The sequence below is a fragment of the Podarcis muralis genome, chromosome 16 (assembly GCF_964188315.1).
Source record: "Podarcis muralis chromosome 16, rPodMur119.hap1.1, whole genome shotgun sequence".
NCBI lineage: Eukaryota > Metazoa > Chordata > Lepidosauria > Squamata > Lacertidae > Podarcis > Podarcis muralis.
This window is the reverse complement of record NC_135670.1, coordinates 29410131-29432324: the sequence shown is the minus strand read 5'-3', so window position 1 is coordinate 29432324 and position 22194 is coordinate 29410131. Positions and strand designations below refer to the sequence as shown.

Genomic DNA, 22194 nt, shown 5'->3' with positions numbered 1-22194 from the left:
AAGAGAGGATTGTGAAGAACACTTCCGTGTCTTACCTGACAACTCTTTGGTCACAAGAGAGGGCGTGTCCATCCACCATTTTGTTCGTTTTAGAAGGGGAGGGGGGAAAAACCCGAAGGAGGGAGCCGGAGTTTTCCATTGTAGGGCCAAGCAACACCGTGGTCGCCATGTTTGATTCGGGCAGTGCCTTTCCCTTTAACGTCCTCCTACACTGTGGGCTGATAAATACACCAAAAAAGCGCCTCACAAAACCCCAAACTGAGCCCACAACACTGTGATTTTAAAAAAAGAGTTGAAATTAAAAACGAGACGCTAAAAAGAAGGAAAAAAACACGAGAGCCTTCCCCGCCCCCCCTTCATTTGAACTTCACCCGGAACAAAACCTTGGCGGACCGAGCCTTCGAATGGCATTCTGGGAAATGTGGTTTTTGTCGCGGTTGTTGTTAATGCCCGAACGAACGTGAGGGGCGCGATCCGGTTGAGGTTTTCAACACACGGAAATGCCGGCTTATCGGGTGTCGAATACTTTTGAGTAAAGGTCGCTGATTTCCAGCCCCTGGGGAAGAAGTCCCCACCCGCTTCCCCCTTAGCCCAAGGGATTCCGCCCTATCCCGACCGCCCTTCGCTCCGTTTCCCTCGGCGCCTCACGAGGCTTCCTGTCGGCCTCGAGAGAGGCAAGTTGGCTGGAGCTCCCCGGCACCTGAGGAGACCTCTGCGGGAGGCCTGTCAATAGCAAAGGGGACGAGGAGGAGGAGGAGGAGACGCCACCATCATGGTAGGGGGCCTTGGGGGGGGTCTTTCTTTGGATTGGAGGGGGACTAATATTGGATGTTGGTGGTGGGAAATGCAGAGTCATCCTGGCTGTAAGGAATTGCAAAAGTACACACACACACACACACACACACACACACACACACATATCATCATCATCATCATCATTTATTATTTGTATACCGCCTTTGCACAGTTAAAAAACAATGCTCAAGGCGGCTTACAGCGTAACAAGATTTACATCATTACAAAAGTCATAAATAAGCCACATCAACAACAACAATTTCCTTTATTCGACCGATGGTCAGAAATAAACATTACACAATACAGAATTATAAACTAAAACATCACAGGGGTACATAAAAAGGTAGGGCCACAGTACTAGACCTCTCACAGATAACCCACATCAAAGCATTCAGTTATACGTTTCCGACACTTGAGTGCCAGGAAAAGGAATTTAGCCACTGACAAAGTTGTTTTCCCAGAAGACTTATTTAGCCACATCAAAAAATACACAGCAAAATGGGAAAGTTTCCACCTGAATCAAAATCTAAAGCTAAGTATACAGCGTTCATATCACACTTTAAAGTGACATAGGTAAAAAATAACAGCAGTTTGAACAAAATCAAAACGAAACTGAGCCCACACACACACACACCCCATTGTAGTTCTGTGGTAGCTCGAAGAAAAGTTTTTAGGATGATGGGGGGGGGGGCGATGACGATTCACATTTTTCCACTCAGGTAATAATATACAGTCCCAAAAAACCTTGCAAATCTTTTAGCAGGGGCACTAAGAATAAGATCTGTTGTTTGATTGACTTTCTGACATTGCTCAGTTGTTGCTGTTGTTTATGATTAAAACAAAAATCAAAAGGAAGCCTATCGGCTCACCCGTCTTATCTGCGGATGAAGAATGATGTGTCAAGTTCTGTCATCCGCGTCCACGTGAGCCTCTCGTATTTGGTATAGCTAAGCATTTTGCTCTGTCCTCAATATATTGTATTTTATTTTATTTTATTGCTACGGCCAGTGGTGAATGCAAATAGGGTTTCTATGCGCTTATGCCTTGCACAGTAAAAATAAAGCAACAATTGAGCCTCCAGAACGTATTTGGTACAGTGGTGCCTCGCAAGACGAAATTAATCCGTTCCGCGAGTCTCTTCGTCTTGCGGTTTTTTCGTCTTGCGAAGCGCGGCTTAGCGGCTATTAACGGCTTAGCGGCTATTAACGGCTTAGCGGCTTTAAGAAAAAGGAAACAAACTCACAAGACGTTTCGTCTTGCGAAGCAAGCCCATAGGGAAATTCGTCTTGCGGAATGACTCAAAAAACGGAAAACCCTTTCGTCTAGCGAGTTTTTCGTCTTGGGAGGCATTCGTCTTGCGGGGCACCACTGTATAGCTAAGCATTTCCCTCTCTCCTCGGTATGTTGTATTTTATTTTATTGCTACAGCCAACGGCGACTGCAGATAGGGTTTCTATGTACATGTGCCTTGCAAAGTAAGAGTAAAGCGACAACATGGGTGAAAACCACAATGAGCGAAAGCTGAAGTGCACACCTCAGCAGTATGTTTAAATGGAACAAGTCATGCCCAACCCACTTAAAGGTTTAGATTTGCGGCAGCACAGTCCCCATTTTACTTTTGTGTGTATACAGCACCGTAACAGCAGTTTGCGCGACGGACAGTAGATTCAAGCAGGCAAGATCCAGAGAAGGCTGGGAAAAACAAAAACCCCATTAAAAACTAAATAGCAAAAGAGAGTTTTGACTAAAAATTGCCCCCAGCTCAAGTAGGAATCTTAACCAGTCAGTCGCCAGACTGGTTTCCTGGGTTCAGGGTAAATTATATGCAGATTGCAGTCTTACCACGAGAGCAGCTTTTGTGGGCTGTTGTTTATGTATTTATTTACATTTATACAGCTGCCGCTTATCAGAAATTCTGCGAAGTGAAATAATAAAGACAACAACTTTAAAGCACAGTGTACCATTCTTGGCCCAGGAAAGCCCAGATTCAGTCAGCCATGCTCTAAGAACCTCACTGTTGGGGACTACTGCAATGCGTTCTGTGTGGGGCTGCCCTTGAAGATGGTCTGGAGGCTGCCACTGGTACAGGATACTGCTGTCAAGTGGGACAGCAAGATAGAATTGTATGTGGTTGATCCTTAAAGCACTGCGCTAGCTCCACGTGAGCAACAGAGCTCAATTCAAGGTCTTGGTTCTCGTGTACAAAAGGTTGGAACAACTGGGCATATTGCTTTGAGGCCTACTTGTCTCATCAGTGAGTATGTGCTCCCATGCTCTGGAAACTTCCAGATTGGATGATTGTAATCTGCTCTATGTGGGACTGCCAGTGATGATGGATGTTGTAGTCCAAGAACACCAGGAGACCCAAGGTTGAAGAACACAGAAGTTGACAGTACTAAGCTAGATAGACGAGTTGTCTGATTCAGTATGGCAGCATATTATACAGTGGACGCTCAGGTTGCGAACGTGATCTGTGCGGGATGCACATTCGCAACCCGCAGCGTTCACAACCTGCAGCGGCGTGTCTGCGCATACGCGGGTTGCAATTCGGCACTTCTGTGCATGCACGACCCCCGAAACTCAGAAGTAACCTGTACCAGTACTTCTGGATTTCAGCAGGTCCGTAACCCGAAAAAACGCAACCTGAAGCATCTGTAACCCAAGGTATGACTATATATAACTTGCCTCTTCTAATGCATTCTCTTGTTTTTCCTCCCCAGTTTTCTTTCAATATGTTCGATCACCCAATCCCCAGAGTGTTCCAGAACCGCTTCTCGACTCAGTACCGCTGTTTCTCGGTGTCCATGCTTGCTGGACCTAATGACAGGTCAGATGTGGAGAAAGGCGGGAAGAGTATGTGCACGTTTTTCTTTTTGAATATTTTCTTGAGAGCTAGATGGTTTTGTGTTTTGCAGGAGGTGGTACTTGAAAGAGCATTAAGCAACACGTGCTGGCTAAGCTCCCCCAAATAGAGAGCATAAGAGGAGCCTACTGGATCAGGCCAATCTAGTCTAGCATCCTGGAGCACTCTCCCCTACTGCCGTTTCCAGAAAATGGGATTCAGGAGCATTATCTGGATTATGGAAGTCTAAGGGCCACATTAGGGACGCGGGTCGCACTGTGGGTTAAACCTCAGAGCCTAGGGCTTGCCGGTCAGAAGGTCGGTGGTTCGGATCCCCGCGACGGGGTGAGTTCCCGTTGCTCGGTCCCTGCTCCTGCTCACCTAGCAGTTCGAAAGCATGCAGTGCAAGTAGATAAATAGGTACCGCTCCAGCGGGAAGGTAAACGGCATTTCCGTGCGCTGCTCTGGTTCGCCAGAAGCGGCTTAGTCATGCTGGCCACATGACCCGGAAGCTGCACGCCGGCTCCCTTGGTCTGTAAAGCGAGATGAGTGCTGTAGAGTTGTCTGCGACTGGACCTAATGGTCAGGGGTCCCTTTACCTTTAAGGCCACATTCCCTTCTGGACCACCTTCCAGGGCTCACATGGCAGTTCTGGGTGAGGCCAGAGGCACAAGTGGATGGAACAATGAATGTAACATTTTGCCTTTGTATGGTAGGATAGTTTCTACACACATGCACATGATGACCCTCTCTGTTATCTTTCCACATAAGCAAGAGGTACCGTATTTTTTGCCCTATAGGACGCACTTTTTCCCCTCCAAAAATGAAGGGGAAATCTGGGTGCGTCCTATGGGGCGAATGCAGGCTTTCGCTGAAGCTTGGAGAGCGAGAGGGGTCGGTGCGCACCGACCCCTCTCGCTCTCCAGGCTTCAGGAAGACATCCGCAGCCTAGGCAGCCCTGCGGGAGTTCCCGCAGGGCTGTCTAGGCTGCGGATAGTAGCCTGCTTCCCGGAGCGCTGGGCACGCTGAAAGCAGAGCTCCCGGCGCTTCGGGAACACATCTGCCAGCCCCACAAGCTCGGGGGACAGCAGGGAGGCGCAGCGCCGCCATCCCGCTGTTCCTTGACCTGGTTCGGTTTCCCCGACCTGCTTTTGGGGGCGAAATAAAGGGGGGGATTTCCTTTATTCCCCCCCCCAAAAAAAACTAGGTGCGTCCTATGGGACGGAGCGTCCTATGGGACGAAAAATACGGTATTTTCTGTGGTCAAGGACCCATTCCATCCAGTAAGAGGGGTAGCCTGGGGAGAGGGCTAAGGGCTCAACCTAAGGGCCAGGTTGAGAGGCCTAGCACTGAGGTGGGGAACCTGTGACTCTCTAGATGTTGATGAACTGCAAGTACCAGCAAGCTCAGCAAAGATTAAGGGAGATTTAGTTCATCAACGTCTGGAGGGCCACAGGTTTCCCACACCTGACCTAGAGGGTCACATTTGGGCCACAGGCCTGGGGTTCCCCATCCCTGTGGTAGCCTCGTGTTGAGTCTCCCTCCCCACTGAAATGTGTAGTATATAGGATACTTACTCTCTTGGTTTTCACACCCCCTGCTCTGAATCAGGAGAAGGAAATCTAGGTGTTATGACATAGGACACTGGATAAACTTCTCTTTGTGTTAATGTCTGTGGGCGGGAATTCAACGAAGGAATATATTCTCGTATTAAAGTACACGTCTTGATTTTCCTGTGCTTGTTTTCCATTGCCATGCCATACCTAATCTTACTGTTAATTTCCTTTTTTCGCAGTAATTATGCCACCCTCTGCTTTGGATCAACTCAGTGAGTATCTTCTATTCAGCGTACTTATGAAGATGTAAAGTATATTCTCTCACTGCAAGTGTTTTCAGTGTTTTCCGACCCACCTTTAATCGAGACAGGGGTTTAGAGACCCTCATCTTAATTGTTTTAATCTTGTATTTGTATGACAGCAAACAGTTGTCATCGTGCCCCACTTTGGTTCAGGCCACAATCCAGTTGTGGGTCCTGACCTGCCAATTAAATATTAAGGTTGTAGCTGGTTAAATCAGTAAGAAGCCAATAAGCATTTTCGATTGGTGACATATATGAAATTGCTCCTATGGTAACGCTACAATTATTTCCTCTTGACATTCCATCCTATAGGATGTACAAAGGCACAATAATGGTCACCTCTTGTCCCAACTTCTCCTTGCTCCAGAGTCACATGGTGCTCAGATAGAACTATTTTTCTGTTTTCTTGCCACCACATTACACTGCTACTGAATTAATTGCACTGGCTGTCAATAAGGTACTAGCCTTCGTTCAAGGGGCTGCTACTGGTGTACAAAGCCCTATACAGCTAGGGACCAGGATGCCTAAAATGTTTTCTCACCCCCTTATATACCCAACTGTTATAGAAAGTCTAAGGTCTCATATATATATAAATCATGTGTTCATAAATCTACAAGGCAAATACATACATAAATATATAAACCACATCTGAAATAGTACAGGAGAGCAATCCTGAAGCCATTTTGACTCTTCCAGTGACCTCAAATATTCTCTGCAGTGAGTTCAGCGAGGCTTACTCCCAATTAAGCAAGTGTAGGCTCACAGTCCAAGATTCTTTATGCGAGCTTCCAATAAAATTCTATTTGATATAATGCAGTGCTTCTCCCCTCACCCCCATTTTTCCCTAGGCCGGCTTAATATCACCTATCCTATGTTGTTTAAACTGACAAATAAAAATTCCGACCGGATGACGCACTGTGGCGTGCTTGAGTTTGTGGCCGACGAAGGCATTTGTTACCTTCCACACTGGGTAAGTAGACACCTTGATTCTCTTCTCAACTTAAAACTTCTACAAGGGTTATATGAAATGAGTTATCCTCTTATTTTTTTAATTACGTATTTTTCGCTCTATAAGATGCACCAGACCACAAGACGCACCTAGTTTTTAGAGGAGGAAAACAAGAAAAAAAATATTCTGAATCTCAGAAGCCAGAACAGCAAGAGGGATCTCTGCGCAGTGAAAGCAGCAATCCCTCTTGCTGTTCTGGCTTCTGGGATAGCTGTGCAGCCTGCATTCGCTCCATAAGACGCACACACATTTCCCCTTACTTTTTAGGAGGGAAAAAGTGAGTCTTATAGAGCAAAAAATACGGTATTTTTTTAAAAAAAATATTTCACTATAGCACAGGCTCGTGCTGATGTCTCATACAAACTGCGGATAGACTGTACATTCGCATCACGGAGCTACAGTTCTCAGAGTAGTTGGTTGGTCCCTCTTCCCAGGGAACTCTGGGAATTACAGCTCTGTGAGAGGGAATTAAGGTCTCCTGACAACTCTCAGCACCTTAACGAACTACAGTGGTACCTCGGGTTAAGTACTTAATTCGTTCTGGAGGTCCGTTCTTAACCTGAAACTGTTCTTAACCTGCAGCACCACTTTAGCTAATGAATCCTCCAGCTGCTGCCGCGCCGCTGGAGCACTATTTCTGTTCTCTTCCTGAAGCAAAGTTCTTAACCCGAGGTACTATTTCTGGGTTAGCAGAGTCTGTAACCTGAGGCGTCTGTAACCCAAGGTACCACTATACAGGCCACAGGATTCTTTGCAGGAAGCTCTGAGTGTCTCCCAAGACATCATTTGAGCACCTGTCTTTGTTTCCTTTTGACAGATGATGCAGAACTTGCTCTTGGAGGAAGGGGGCCTGGTGCAGGTAGAGAGCGTCAACTTGCAGGTGGCGACGTACTCCAAATTTCAGCCGCAGAGCCCTGATTTCCTTGACATCACCAACCCCAAAGCAGTGTATCCTTTTCGTTAAACCTCAGGGGAAGCAGCAGAGGGTGGTTTGAGCTGTGGCCCCAGGGAAGGAAGATGAATTGCCTTTTTCCAACAAGGGAGTAAGGAACCTCAGGACCAAATGTGGTTCTCCAGGGCTGTCCATTTGGACCTTGGAGCTCTTCCCAGCATGCACTTCCTCCCCAGGCCACACCCCTTCCTGTCTCTTCTTTGGCCTGGGTGACCCATGTGGGGGTTTGAACCTCGGCCCTTGGCGTTATCAGTACCATGTGCTAACCAGCTGAGCTAACTGCGAGAAGCCAAGTTACAGGGAACCAGGCAGAGGGCCTTCTCGGTAGTGGCACCCGCCCTGTGGAACGCCCTCCCACCAGATGTCAAAGAGAACAACAACTTCCAGACTTTTAGAAGACATCTGAAGGCAGCCCTGTTTAGGGAAGCTTTTAATGTTTGATGCATTACTGTATTTTAACATTTTGTTGAAAGCTGCCCAGAGTGGCTGGGGAAGCCCAGCCAGATGGGTGGGGTATAAATAAATTATTATTATTATTATTATTATTGTTATTGGCAGAGCCTCTGAGTGTACAGAGGTAAGAGTTGCATTGTCTTCCCTCTGGCCTTGCCTGCCATTGGCACGCAGCTCCAGAAGGTTACTTAGGAGGGAAGGTGGCCCCTGGGCTCCAGAAACAGGTGCTATCTGAAAATGAACAAGGGCCAGTTCAGAGACAGCTTCCTCTGATGTAGCCTCACTGACTTCAGTTTGCAGTGGACGCCAGTGACAGCGATCTGTGTGTCTCTTTTCCAAAAGTTGGTAACATGCCATGAGCTGGAGACTGAGGAGGGGAGAGTTTATCTTATGAGAATAAGATGTAGGAGAAAGTTGACAGGCCATGTTATTCTAAAGCAGATTTTCTGCACCATGGAAGTTGGGTGTCTGTTTATTTTCAAGCATCTTTCCCCCGCTCTGCAGTCAGAAAGGCTCCCAGTGTGGCTAGCGTAAGATCAATAAAGAGTAAGCCCCCCCTGCCAACAGGCATAGCACAAAAGGAAGTCGGTGGAAGAAGATTGGAATAAATTTAAAGACTATTTACAGAAATATTGCAAAATTAATGAATGTTAGAATGATGTCGGAATGAAGTTAAGTGGTTTTTAGCAGCAGTGTTATAAAGGAATATGTAAAAATGGATTGTTAACAGGTGATAATCTAAAGTTATAATATATTAAGATAAAGGATTAAGATAAAAACAAAGAGGGAAAGGATTTGCTGAATTAACTAATTGAACTGGAATACAAAAAAGGGAGGTGTGAGGAGGTCAGGGAAACAAGCAAACGAAAGACAAGATATGGAAAGATTGATTTGTTTTTAACTGTTTTTATTTTTCTGTACTTTGTATTCTCTTTTTTCTTTTTTTCTTTTTCTTATTTTTGTAACATTTTGAAACTTTAATAAATATCTTTTTAAAACAAACAAACAAAAGGAAAACGAGTGAGGAGGGAAGATGGGGGGGGGGGGGGACACACCAAGCAAGCGCAGGCACTGGTTCATATAATGACCAGCTAGAATAGAAAGCTGTTCAGGGAGAAGAGGAGCCTGACAGAGCCAGACCCAGTGAAGTTTTCCTGCTTCACCTCTCTTCCTCTGCTCTAGCCCAGTGGAATGGCAGCCTGCCAGGTGACAATTGAAGGAGAGAGGGAGCCTCAATGAGATGGGGGGGGGGGGTTAAAAGCAGCTGGTGATGTAGCGTGCTACCAGCATGGTTTGTATTTCAATTTAACATCCTGTAAAGATTGGAAAACGCTCTCAGAAATTTCGCTTGCCTGACCACCGGAGATGTTATAGCCATCAACTACAATGAAAAGGTAATACATCGCCATTTAAAGCGGAATAAGCTATACCCGAGGAGCCCTGGAGGGAATGATTGGGCATCATAATCTAGAAACTTGTGCATGTATCTATCTGTGCAGTTGATAATGCATCCAGGGCTGTCTACTGGTTTTTAAGTGGATTTGTAGGTGACTTTTAGGCATTGGATTGAATTTGAGAGCTGGCATGGGGCAGGGCAGAGTTATAAGACCGGTAAGGCAACTTGATAAGAGATTATATTGATGATGAAATCGGCTGTCTTTTTTTAGATCTACGAGCTTCGAGTGATGGAGACGAAACCCGACAAAGCTGTGTCCATCATAGAGTGTGACATGAATGTAAGTGAGAGATGGGCATCTTCAGTCTCACTGACCGCTTAAAACAGGGGTTGGGAACCTTTTTTAAGTCAAGGGCCACATTACTCCAGTGGAAAGCTGTCAGGGGCCAGTGTTCCAGTATAGCCCCCCCTCCCCCAGCCATTTCCCATGGGTTCACATTCCCATTAAAATATATTTAGTTTTTAGTAACTCCGTCCATGTTTCACTTTAATTTTTTTATAGACTTTTAAAAACAGCAACCAAGTTTGTAAACCCATTATCTCTCCTGACTGTCCGGAAGTGAAAAAGCATCTGGTGTTTCTAGCAGAATGATGCAAAAACCGTCAATGCACACAGCTGGATTGCAGGTCCTGCCTTGCAGCTTTTAAAGGCCTCAAACTTCAAAATGCAATTGCAGAGGCAAAATTCAGGATGCAAATGCAGAATGCACGGGCTGCTTTTTGCATTTCCCCCCCCCAAGTACCACAAGCCCACCGGATCCCCTCCTCTGTTTTGATCTTCTTGCAGAGGAAGGAGCTACAATTTTGCACAACATCAAAACCCTTCTCCCTTCCCATTGTACGACTGATGGTCTTGAGAAGGGTTCCAGAGGATCCCGTGAAATCTGGCTGCAGGAATAATAGCTTTAATTCTACTTCTGGGGAAGGGCTAAACCACTTTGGCAGATTAAGGGAGGAAGCCATTTCTTAGGCATGTTGTTCTTGTTTCTTACCCTGATTGTGAATTTGATATTGACTCTATACCCAGCCAGATGGGTGGGGTATAAATACATTATTATTATTATTATTATTATTATTATTATTATTATTATTATTATTATTCAGGTGGATTTTGATGCACCCTTGGGTTACAAAGAACCAGAAAGACAGACACAGCACGAGGAGTCCACAGTAAGTGGCCTTGTATATTCTTCTCTCTTTTTACTTGCTTCCCCCCCTCCCCCCCAAAAAACCCACTCAGAAGAAGCTGTGAATGCAACAAATAAATTGATAAAGCTGGTTGTCGAGTTGATTTACTCCTTGCTTTTCATTTTCTTGATTGAGTTGGTCAACAGAGCGGTCATTTTGTTGGAAGATTCAGGATTTCTTAACAAAACTGTGGAACTCACTCCCACAAGAGACAGCGATGGCCACCAATTTGGATAGTTTTTAGAAAAGGATTAGACCAGTTCACTGTCGGTGGATATATTCCACCTCCACTGTTTCTGAGCACCAGAACTGAGCAGAAAGAGTGCTGTGGAGCCATTGTAAAACAAGTCAACTTGTTTCCCCGCTTGCTTTCCAGGATGTGGAGGCAGACCATAGCGGCTACGTGGGTGACCTGGGATTCCGTGTAAGTCTCTTTGATTAATTAAACTATATTTATTAGCTGCTTTTTAAGAAATAACAGCAACAACAGTTTTATTTATACCCCACCCATCTGACTGGGTTTCCCCAGCTACTCTGGGCGGTTTCGAGCACATAGAAAAACATTTTGAAAAAGAACTCAAAGCTACTCACAAACACAAAGATTAAAAATAGATATCAAACATCCCACAAATGGGGACTCAACACCCTCTGCATCGCCCCATATGAAGGAAGCTGCTTAGATATTCCAGTGAACCCACTGAAATGTTTCACTTATGCTAAGACTTGCAGCATGTTGCGAATCCAGATTCAGAATATACCATACTTTTCCGTGTATAACACGCCCCATGTATAAGACGCCCCCTATTTTGGGGACTAAAAATTAAGAAAATGGGGGGAGATTGCACAGAGTTGTTGTGATGGTTTGTGTATGCTCTTCGCAATAAGCACCCTCTGCTCACTCAGAGAGGTATTTACAGTTCTTTATTTTACATATGTACAAGCAACACAGTACAACTTATGCATCCGAATCGTCCGGTTCAGATTCAGGGAGTGGTCTTCTCCCGCTTCTCCTCCAACAGAAGAGGCAGGGTAGCTTCATGGGACGTCTCTGATCCCTGCACTTTAACCCTTTCCTTTCCTGTGCCAAAGGCACAGACATAGGCTCTCTGACTGTCCCTGAGCTCCCTATGCGATGCTGAGGCCACCTCATGGCTCTCCCCCTCTTCCCCTTCCGTCATGTCCTGACCGTTTTCTTCTGACTGTTCCTGCTCTGAAAAGTTGTCTCCCCCCCCCCTCGACTCAAAGGCCTTCCTTGACAGTCCCATGACAGTTGTTGAGCTTTTTTTTGGGGGGGGGGTTTGCCGAAAATCACTCACCCGCCTGGGCAACGCTAACACTTGTGCCTCTCCTAATGTCTGTCCCCTTGCCAGCAGAAGCGGCCTATTGCCCGTCCAATTGCCACAGCAACACCCAATCAAAACCACCCCAGTCCCACGTCACCCCTAAGCACTACCCATGTATAAGATGACCCCCGATTTTCAACATAATACTTCAGTAGAAAAAAAACAACTAGTCTTACACACGGTAAAGTACGGTAGATATAATTCCTTTCCAAACTGTAGAACAGTTGCAGTCTAATAGGCAGCCTTTCAAAGATAATCCTTAGTAGAGTTCTTGTTGTTGTTTTTCTGCTTAGTTTCTGCCTCTGGGTATTTCTTGGATAAATTGGATCAGGACTGTTCAGGTGGATATAGGCATCATCCTACGCGGGCCATGACTTGAGATGCTCCATTTTACAAGGGTGATGATTTCATGATGATGACTGTACCTTTCTTATCCCTGCAGGCCTTTTCAGGATCTGGGAACAGGCTGGACGGGAAAAAGAAAGGCGTCGAGCCAAATCCTTCTCCAATTAAACCAGAAGACATTAGGAGGTTGGTTTGCCTTGACGCAATTCTGTGTGTCCTCCAAGTAGAATCATAGAGTTGGAAGAGACCACTAGGGCCATCGAGTCCAACCCCCTGCCAAGCAGGAAACACCATCGGAGCACTCCTGACATATGGTTGTCAAGCCTCTGCTTAAAGACCTCCAAAGAAGGAGACTCCACCACACTCCTTGGCAGCAAATTCCACTGTCGAACAGTAAAATGACTTGGGCCGTTTCCATCTCTGTCTGCAGCATTGCCATGGCTTCAGTATTTGTGCGAGTTGGATATTCTCGCTTGGAGTGTCATAACATGGCTTGGAAAGGAAGAAAAGAAACAGCAGCTGTGTCGGAAGCGGGAAATCTCAGGTCCAGGAGGCAAATGTGGCCCCCAAGCGTCTCTATATGGCCCTTAGAACTCTTCCCCAGGCCACACCCCATTATGGGTCCCTGCTTCACCTCCTGAGCATTTTTGCCTGGTTAGAATGTGTGTATTCATCCCTTTTGCTTGTCTGGATGAAGGACAGAGAAGGGTGTGTAGAAGCAGGTCTTTAGTGGTTAGGCTAAGAATGAGCAACTAGCTCAAGGTCACCCTGTTTGAACCCAGGTCCTCTCTGATCACTGTCCAGCAGGCTAAAGAAGCCCCACGTCACAACACTTCTCACTGTGGATAATATGGTGACTTTACCTTCCCCAAACCTGGTGCCCTCCAGATATTGTGGACTAAAACTTTAATTTATCCCTCACCCTCGGCTGTGCTGGTTTGGGAGTGATGAGATGCACAGTCCAAAACATCTGCAAGGCACCAAACAGGGAAAGGCTGGCTCATTTGTTTACAGCGGCAAGTCTCGCACATGCTAGGATAATGCGTTTCAACAACTCCATCTGATATCAACCTATGACTTAAAGATGTCTTGTGAAGCTATGTGTTTAAAATTGCTGATCCACCAGGAACCAGTGAGGGGGATAATTACTCTTTCAGAAGAAGCCAAGCAAAAGGAGACAGCTGGACCTGGCTTCTGAAGCACACTATCTATCTATCTATCTATCTATCTATCTATCTATCTATCTATCTATCATCTCACTATCTATCTATATACAGTCAAACCTTGGCTCCCAAATGGCTCCATTTTCGAACGATTTGGCTCCTGAACACTGAAAATCTGGAAGTAAATGCTCCAGTTTTCGAACATTTTTCAGAAGCTGAACATCCAACACAGCTTCCACTGAGTGTAGGAAGCTCTTGCAACCAATTGGAAGCTGTGATTCAGTTGTCGAACATTTCAGAAGCCAAATGGCTGGCCATGCCTACCTTTAGGAGACCCCATCCTGTTCCCGGCTTCCAGCTTTTCCATTCTCCTTCACCCGCCTAACCATCAGTCAACATTCTGAGCATGCTCAGTCTTCATTGAATTGTTTTTGGGTCCTCTCATCACCCCAGCTTAAAAAATATTAGAACCCAAGTAAAAAAAAAAAATCCTTCTTTCCAAGCAGGAGCAAACCCTTAACTTCATGCTTTTTTCTCGATTTGATTTGGATGTTAATCTTTTTTCTATAAATTGTGAGCTGGCTCCATAAGGCAGAAGGGAAACGAATATATGAAGCACATGTACCTCATTTGTCTCTTCTGCAGAGGGATTCCCAACTATGACTTCAAAATTGGCAAGATCACATTCATCAGAAATTCTCGGCCGCTGGTCAAGAAAGTAGAAGAAGTGAGTAAAACTGTAGCTTTTTCACTTGAGGTTGTCCCCAGTGAAGGGACCCGGGTGGTGCTGTGGGTTAAACCACTGTGCCGCTTGGGCTTCCCAATCAAAAGGTCAGTGGTTTGAATTCCTGCAACGGGGTGATCTGTTTTCGGTCCCAGCTCCTGCCAACCTAGAAGTTCGAAAGCACACAGTGCGAGTAGATAAATAGGTACTGCTCCAGCGGGAAGGTAAACGGCATTTCCGTGCGCTGCTCTGGTTTCGCCAGAAGCGGCTTAGTCATGCTGGCCACATGACCCAGAAAAACTGTCTGCGGAAGCGGACAAACGCCGGCTCCCTTGGTCTGTAAAGCGAGATGAGCGCCGCAACCCCAGAGTCGTTCACGACTGGACTTAATTGTCAGGGGTTCCTTTACCTTTACCCTTTCTGTCCCCAGTGAAGTCATCCCATTTGCAGAAGGCCTTCCACCTTTGTAGTGGAATGTTTTCTCTTCCGTCCTGCTCTGCCCCACCCAGCCCTGTTCATGCAGTGTTGGTTAAGATCAGCACTTAAAAACACCACCCAAAGAATCTGACAAGAGAGCTGGGGAAGAGATCTTGGTCAGTCACAATACATCTGCTATTTGCACTGCACCCAAGACAGACCCTAAAACTCGTTTCCCTCGTGTAATTTGGCATTTCTAAGCCTTTTCAATAAATAAGTGAATAAGCAGAAGTCAGCTCAGCTGAAATCACAGGATCAATGCAAAACTGGAGCTACTCATGGTGCCTGAACAGGTCGCTGCCTGAAAAGCCCAGGTCTTCACTTCTTGCATGTGTAATAATGAATAACAATGTGAGTTTATAAAGTAATGTTTCCCATTACCCACCCCTCTGTTTTCAGGATGACTCTGGAAGCCGCTTCATTGCCTTTTCTGGAGAAGGCCAGTCACTCCGCAAGAAAGGAAGAAAACCGTAGCTCCCGGAACCAGGAGTTGGTCGGGAAGAATAAAATAACACTGCAGCGTCCCTGACTTATTTTAGCTTTTCTTTTGTAAAAGGACGTTGTATTGGGGGGGGGGGGTGGCAGCACTCTTGTTCATAAGCAACATAAGGACATTCTAATCTGGTTCTGCACTTTCAAATGAAGTGTGGTTCAGTGGGTTTTACTTAGTAGAACATTGTAAGTTGCGTGTTGATGAAGACAACTCTGGTAACACTGAGCAGCAGAGACACGAAAAGAATGTGGATTTCTGAAGGCTGTTTTTGATTTATGGCAGCAAAGGGTTCTTGAATAAGTTGCTTTCTTGTATATTAACTTCCCACACAAGGCATGGTTTCCTTACAGTTTAGGGCAGGGTTTTGGAAGCCTTGTGGGCAACCTTCCAGGGCCCACATGCCAGTGTTGGGCAGGGCCAGAAGCAAAACCACATGTATGAATGACTGGTTTTTGTACTCTTACCTTTGAATGCCTTTCTATGCCAGAACATCCAGCCATTTGATACCTGACCTGTACTGTGAAGTGTTACAGCTCAGGTGCAGGTTTCTTAGCTAGAACTAAATGGAATAAAATTAGTGGTTTACAAGCATGTGGAATGGATGGTAAAGATACGGTTTCTTAATAGTCGTCCTGGTTAAATAAAGAAAAGCCCTGCTTAAACCAAAGGCCTATCTAGTCTGGCCTCCTGCCCTCACAGTGGCCAGCCAGGTGCCCAAGGGAAGTTTGTAAGCAGGACCTGAACGCAACGGCACTCTCCCCTCCTGTGATTTCCAACAACTGATAATTCAGAAAACAGTGGAGCCACAACCATAACCACCAGGGTTAGTAGCCATTGATCGTCTCATCCTCCATGAATGTTTCAGCATAAATGAGCAAAAGCAAAATTTCTACCTTCTGATGGCTGAAGAAATGGCCACACCGTACTGTTGTGCTTTCACATTGTGCAGTTAAATTGGGTCAGCAACCTTTTTCAGCCGTGGGCTGGTCCACCGTCCCTCAGACCATGTGGTGGGCCGGACTATATTTTGGGAAAAAAATATGAACGAATTCCTGTGCCCCACAAATAACCTAGAGATGCATTTTAAATGTTGTTAGCCGCTCTGAGCCTGGCTTCAGCTGGGGAGGGCGGGATAGAAATAAAAAATTATTTATTATTATTATTAAATAAAAGGATATATTTTACTTATGTAAAAACACGCTGATTCCCGGACCATCCGCGGGCTGGATTGAGAAGGCGATTGGGCCACATCCGGCCCCCTGGCCTTAAATTACCCCTGAGTTAAATTAAGTGCTTAGGCAATTACACCACTATGCCTAAGTTGCCATGTGGGGCCTTAGTGACACACTGTAAAATTTGGTAGTACAGTGGGAAACCAGTGAAGCCAAAAAAAAGACTCGCTTAGGCTGCAATCCTGTCCTCGGCCACCTGGGAGAAAGCTCCATTCAACTCAATATTTACTTCTTAGTAGACTGTTAAGGATAATATTTCACTGCATTTTTCTAGGCAACGACCAAGAGAAGCCACTCTAACCAACTGAGCTCTCCAGACTGAGTTGATATTGCTGAATAATTACTAAATAAGGAACAGGAGTCAAGCCTTTTTTAAAAAATAAAAAAGTCGTTTTGTTCTTCTCTTTTCTGCACAGGCGACAATTATTTCAAAAGCACTGGGTGGGTAGGGAAAGTGTTTCCCCTAATCAGCCTTTCCCCGCCACTCTTAACCCCCTTCAATGGCGGAGCCTCAGCCAAACTGCCGCAAACGGGAGCCGGAAGTTGTCTCTAAGCGAACCGCTGGAACTTTTACCTCTTTGACTTCGACTGCGTCTGGGCTCGCGGACGGTGGCGCGGCCGGGTCAATCCGTCACAAAGGCCCGCCTCTTTACGGAGAGGGAGGGAGGGATGGACGGAGCAGGGAGCAGCATGGCTGACAGCGATACCTGGAGGGTAAGCGGGGGGGGGGGGCGGGATTAATGTGGGGCTCAGAATAGGGAAGCCGCTTTAACAAGCCTTCAAGAGAGGCAGTTGTGTGTAAGCCTTTTATAAAGGCCCCTCAAAAGACTGGTCTGTTGTGGCAGAAGGTGTGCAGGCTGCAGAATTCCTTGTGCCTAATGCAGGTATATGAGTCGAATAGGTCCCTTATAGCGGCATCCAGGTGTTCTGGGACTACAATTCCCATCCCCCCAGCTAGCAAGGGATGATGGGAGTTGTAGTCCCAGAACACCTGAACAACTCCCATCATCCCTTGCTAGCTGGGGGGATGGGAGTTGTAGTTCAACAACAACAACTGGGGCTGAAAAGAGCTGAGTTAGAGCAGTGTTTCTCCAGCTGCTTTTGGACTACAATTCCTATTATTATTATTATTATTATTATTATTATTATTATTCCCCACCCATCTGGCCGGATTTCCCCAGCCACTCTGGATGGCTTACGACATACAGTGGTACCTCAGGTTACAGACGCTTCAGGTTTCAGACTCCGCTAACCCAGAAATAGTACCTCGGGTTAAGAACTTTGCTTCAGGATGGGAACAGAAATCGCATGGCAGCAGTGCAAGGCCCCATTAGCTAAAGTGGTACCTCAGGTTAAGAACAGTTTCAGGTTAAGAATGGACCTCCAGAACAAATTAAGTTCTTAACCCGAGGTACCACTGTATTTGAAAACATAATAAAAACAGCAATCCTTAAAAACTTCCCTAAACAGGGCATGCCTTCAGATGTCTTCTAAAAGTCAGATCGTTGTTTATTTCCTTGACATCGGAAGGGAGGGTGTTCCACAGGGCAGGCGCCACTACTGAGAAGGCCCTCTGCCTGGCTCCCTGTAACCTCACTTCTTGCAGTAAGGGAACCGCCAGAAGACCCTTGGCAGAGGACCTTAGTGTCTCGGCTGAAGGATGGGGGGTGGAGACGCTCCTTGAGGTATACTGGGCCGAGGCCGTTTAGGGCTTTAAAGGTCAGCACCAACACTTTGAACTGTGCTCAGAAATGTATTGGGAGTCAATGAAGATCCTTTAGGACCTGTGTTATATGGTCTCGGTGGCCACTCCCAGTCACCAGTCTAGCTGCCACATTCTGGATTAGTTGTTTCCGGGTCACCTTCAAAGATAGCCCCGTGTAGAGCGCATTGCAGTAGTCCAAGCGGGAGATAACCAGAGCATGCACCACACTGGCGAGACAGTCTGCGGGCAGGTAGGGTCTCAGCCTGCATATCAGGTGGAGCTGGTAGACAGCTGCTGCGGACACAGAATTGACCTGCGCCTCCATGGACAGCTGTGAGTCCAGTGACTCCCAGGGTGTGCACCTGATCTTTCAGGGGCATGATTACCCCGTTCAGGACCAGGGGTCTGTCCCCTGTCCCCAAGAACAGTACTTCTTGTCTTGTCAGGATTCAACATCAATCTGTTAACTGCCACCCCCACCCCCCACCAACCACTTCAGACACTCACACAGGACCTTCACTGCCTACACTGGTTCTGATTTGAAGGAGAGGTAGAGCTGGGTATCATCAGCAAACTGATGAACACCCAGCCCAAACCCCCTGGTTATCTCTCCCAGCAGCTTCATGTAGATGTTAAAAAGCATGGGGAAGAGGACAGAAGCCTGAGGCACCCCACAAGTGAGAGCCCAGGGGTCCAAACACTCACCCCCCCAACACCACTTTCTGGACATGGCACAGGAGGAAGGAGCGGGACCACTGTATAACGGGACCAACTCCTTCAGACAGTCCATAAGGATGTCATGATCAATGGTGTCAAAGGCCGCTGAGAGATCCAGCAGGACCAGGGAACAGCTTTCACCTCAGTCTCTGGCCTGCCAGAGATAATCAACCATTGTGATCAAGGCAGTTTCAGTCCCATGATGAGTCCTGAATCCCGATTGGAAGGGATCCAAATGGCCTGCATCCTCCAGGCATGTCTGGAGTTGTTTAACAACCCCGTGCTCAATCACCTTGCCCAAGAATGGAAGATTTGAGACTGGGTGTTAGTTGGCCATGATGGCTAGGTCCAAAGTTGTTTTTTTAAGAAGCGGTTTAATAACTGCCTCTTTCAGCAGGTCTGGGAAGGCACCTGGAACAGAAGAGCACTTTGTTGCAGTTTCTATGGTCCTCTCTGCCCTGTAGACGAGTGTTGATTCCTTGCTTATACGTTTTGTGTGTATGTTTGGCAGCCCCCACGAGCCTGCAATGACTACTGGTCTGAATGGAAACATTGCAAGAGCATCCCAAATCTGTTCCATTACTACTATACCTATGGGGAGGCGCCTTCCTGTAAGCAGTGGAAGAGAGATTATGAGAACTGCAAAGCATGGGAGAAGACGAAAAGTTCAGAGGCTAAGGTATGCCAAGGGACAAGGGTTTATAGCAATGGAAAAATCCATTCATAGAAAGCTGCCTTTTACTGTCTCAACCATCAATGTACAGTGGTACCTCAGGTTACATACGCTTCAGGTTACATACGCTTCAGGTTACATACTCCGCTAACCCAGAAATAGTGCTTCAGGTTAAGAACTTTGCTTCAGGTTGAGAACAGAAATCATGCTCCGGCGGCCAGCAGCAGCAGGAGGCCCCATTAGCTAAAGTGGTGCTTCAGGTTAAGAACAGTTTCAGGTTAAGTACGGACCTCCGGAACGAATTAAGTACTTAACCCGAGGTACCACTGTATCTAGCTCAGACTAGTCTTCCGTAGGGTGGGCAGATTTCAGATGCGTCAGATCTATGTTGCTTTTCTTTACTGTAACCTCAGGATTGACCAACTAGAGCCAGGTGCAGATAACACACCATCAAAACTAAATAACAGAGTGGCTCAAAACAGTGGTTTGCCTGCTGCTCTCAAACAATGGTTCAACTCAATCCCACACAGAGTAAGTAAAGAGAAATTGATGAGCATAGAGTGGGCGTATTTCTTAATGCCATTGGGTCTATTCTGAGTAGGACTGGCATTGGATGCAGTCTATCATGTGGTTCGTAACAATGGTGAGTACAAACTGGTTTTGCAATACAGGCATCCCCCAATTTGCGCTGGGGTTGCATTTTGGGTCATTGCATGCGACAGTGTAGTGCAAACCCACCCCATCCAGGTTACATCCTTTTCCGGGTCTGACCAGGTGTGCGCATGTCTGGAATGTGTGCAAAATGCTCGTTGTCTGTATGTCGTAACCTAAGCAAAACAGAAATGCTAAATATATTTGGTTCACTGCATCCCGTGTTATCCATCCTCAGCACACTCATTGAAGTTTAACAGACATAATGAACTTGGATTAATTTCCGTGGCTGTACTGAAGTGAATAGATTAGGTGCGAGGAACCTTTGGCTCCCCAATGTTGCTGAACAACTCCCATCAGCCCCAGCAAGCATGGGCAATGCCCAGGGATGATGGGAGTTGTAGTCCAGCAAGATCTGGAGGGCCAAAGCTCACCCACACCCACAGAACTAGCTGGATACAACCCTTATTTTCAATACCAGAACTACTTTTGCACACAATCTCACGTCTTGTTGCCTCCAAGTTTGCTTTATTGCAGCAGCATAATTTTTCTATCAACTCTTATTGTTGTTTATTAGTTCCTTTATATACCACTAAATTGCCAAGGCAGCTTCTAAGCGGTTTACAAGTATAAAATCACTAACCAAAATTGTGTTTTTGTTGTTACTATGGGGAGTCGGAACCCCTTACTGATCTACCAATAACCTAGATATTTAACCAGTAGATTCCCCCATCGCATCGACCATAAGCCCACCCTTGATGTGCATCAACAGTGATTGGCAGCTGCTCCCCACCATTTCACACAGGTGCTTTTCCCTGACCCTTACCTGGAAGTGCTGGGGATTGAACCTGGGACATTTTGCAGACACATCCTTCCCTTAATACCGAGGGACATAGAAAGCTGCCTTACACTGAGTGAGACCATGGGTCCATCAGTCAGTACTGTCTACACTGGCAGCAGCTCCAGTAGTAGTAATAGTAATAATAATAATAATAATAATAATAATAATAATAATAATTTATTATTTATACCCCGCCCATCTGGCTGGGCTTCCCCAGCCACTCTGGGCGGCTTCCAACGGAATATTAAAACAGTACAGCATCAAACATTAAAAACTTCCCTAAAGAGGGCTGCCTTCAGATGACTTTTAAAAGTAAAATAGTTGTTTATTGCTTTGACATCTGAAGGGAGGGCGTTCCACAGCGCAGGCGCCACTACCGAGAAGGCCCTCTGTCTGGTTCCCTGTAACCTCACTTCTCGCAATGAGGGAACCGCCAGAAGGCCCTTGGAGCTGGATCTCAGTGTCCGGGCTGAACGATGGGGGTGGAGACGCTCCTTCAGGTATACTGGACCGAGGCCGTTTAGGGCTTTAAAGGTCAGCACCAACAGTATTCCAGTCTTTCCCAGTCCTATCTGGAGGTTGAAGCTGGGACCTTCTGCACCCTAAGCAGGTGTTCTACCAGTGAGCCATGACCTACAAGATAGCTCAGTTGGTAGAGCATGAGACCCTTGATCGCAGTGTTATGGATTCAAGTCCCATTTTGGGCAAAGGTTTCCTACATTGCAAGGGGTTGGAGTAGATGACGCTTGTGGGCCCTTCAACTCTACGATTCTAAGATTGCAGACAAAGCTTTCTTTTACCAGCTGGGACCACTGGCCTGCCTGGATCAGGAACGCCTACCCTGAGATGCCTATCCAGCTCTCCAGGATTTCACAGTTGTTTCAAGCCCTACCTGGAGACCCCAGGTGGAACCCGAGATCTTCTGTTCTGCATAGCACCATGCTCACTGATGGCATTGTATGAATAATAGTTAATATTATTGTTGATTCTGCCTTTTTCCAGGACTCCCTATGCAAGAGCGAAAGAGAGCGGGTTATGGAGAAACAGAAGTATGCTCCGGTGTGGAACTTGAGGAAAGGTCCTCCCGTAAGCTGGTATCTGCCTCTGGATGAAGACAAACCCAAATGATGAGGCCCTGGAGTATCAGGTGTTGGACTTCTGGGCGATGCCTTCTATGGAATCCTAACACTGTGCTGTATAGAAGAGTTCTCAGCCATAAACCCATGCTCCCAGCAACCATATACTTCACTATCGTGGTGCTCGATATTTTTTTACAA

General features: G+C 46.3%; 2 protein-coding genes across 3 annotated transcripts; both read left to right on the top strand.

Moving 5' to 3' along the window:
* The first annotated feature begins 420 nt into the window (after positions 1 to 420).
* On the top strand, positions 421 to 15129 carry UFD1 (ubiquitin recognition factor in ER associated degradation 1). 2 transcript variants are annotated; one of them, XM_028709621.2, is made up of 12 exons: positions 421 to 775; positions 3516 to 3648; positions 5433 to 5465; positions 6344 to 6465; positions 7322 to 7452; positions 9231 to 9303; positions 9577 to 9645; positions 10470 to 10535; positions 10930 to 10977; positions 12339 to 12427; positions 14050 to 14131; positions 15005 to 15129. In XM_028709621.2, the coding sequence occupies exons 1-12, from the start codon at positions 773 to 775 to the stop codon at positions 15077 to 15079; spliced, it is 924 nt and encodes a 307-aa protein (XP_028565454.1). In that variant the 5' UTR covers positions 421 to 772; the 3' UTR covers positions 15080 to 15129. The 2 variants fall into 2 exon arrangements, with proteins under 2 accessions (XP_028565454.1, XP_077776916.1); XM_077920790.1 differs by lacking the exon at positions 421 to 775.
* A 1787-nt stretch (positions 15130 to 16916) lies between these two features.
* On the top strand, positions 16917 to 22165 carry C16H22orf39 (chromosome 16 C22orf39 homolog). Its single transcript, XM_028710963.2, has 3 exons — positions 16917 to 17044; positions 19264 to 19431; positions 21920 to 22165. The coding sequence occupies exons 1-3, from the start codon at positions 17000 to 17002 to the stop codon at positions 22043 to 22045; spliced, it is 339 nt and encodes a 112-aa protein (XP_028566796.1). The 5' UTR covers positions 16917 to 16999; the 3' UTR covers positions 22046 to 22165.
* Positions 22166 to 22194: the final 29 nt, after the last annotated feature.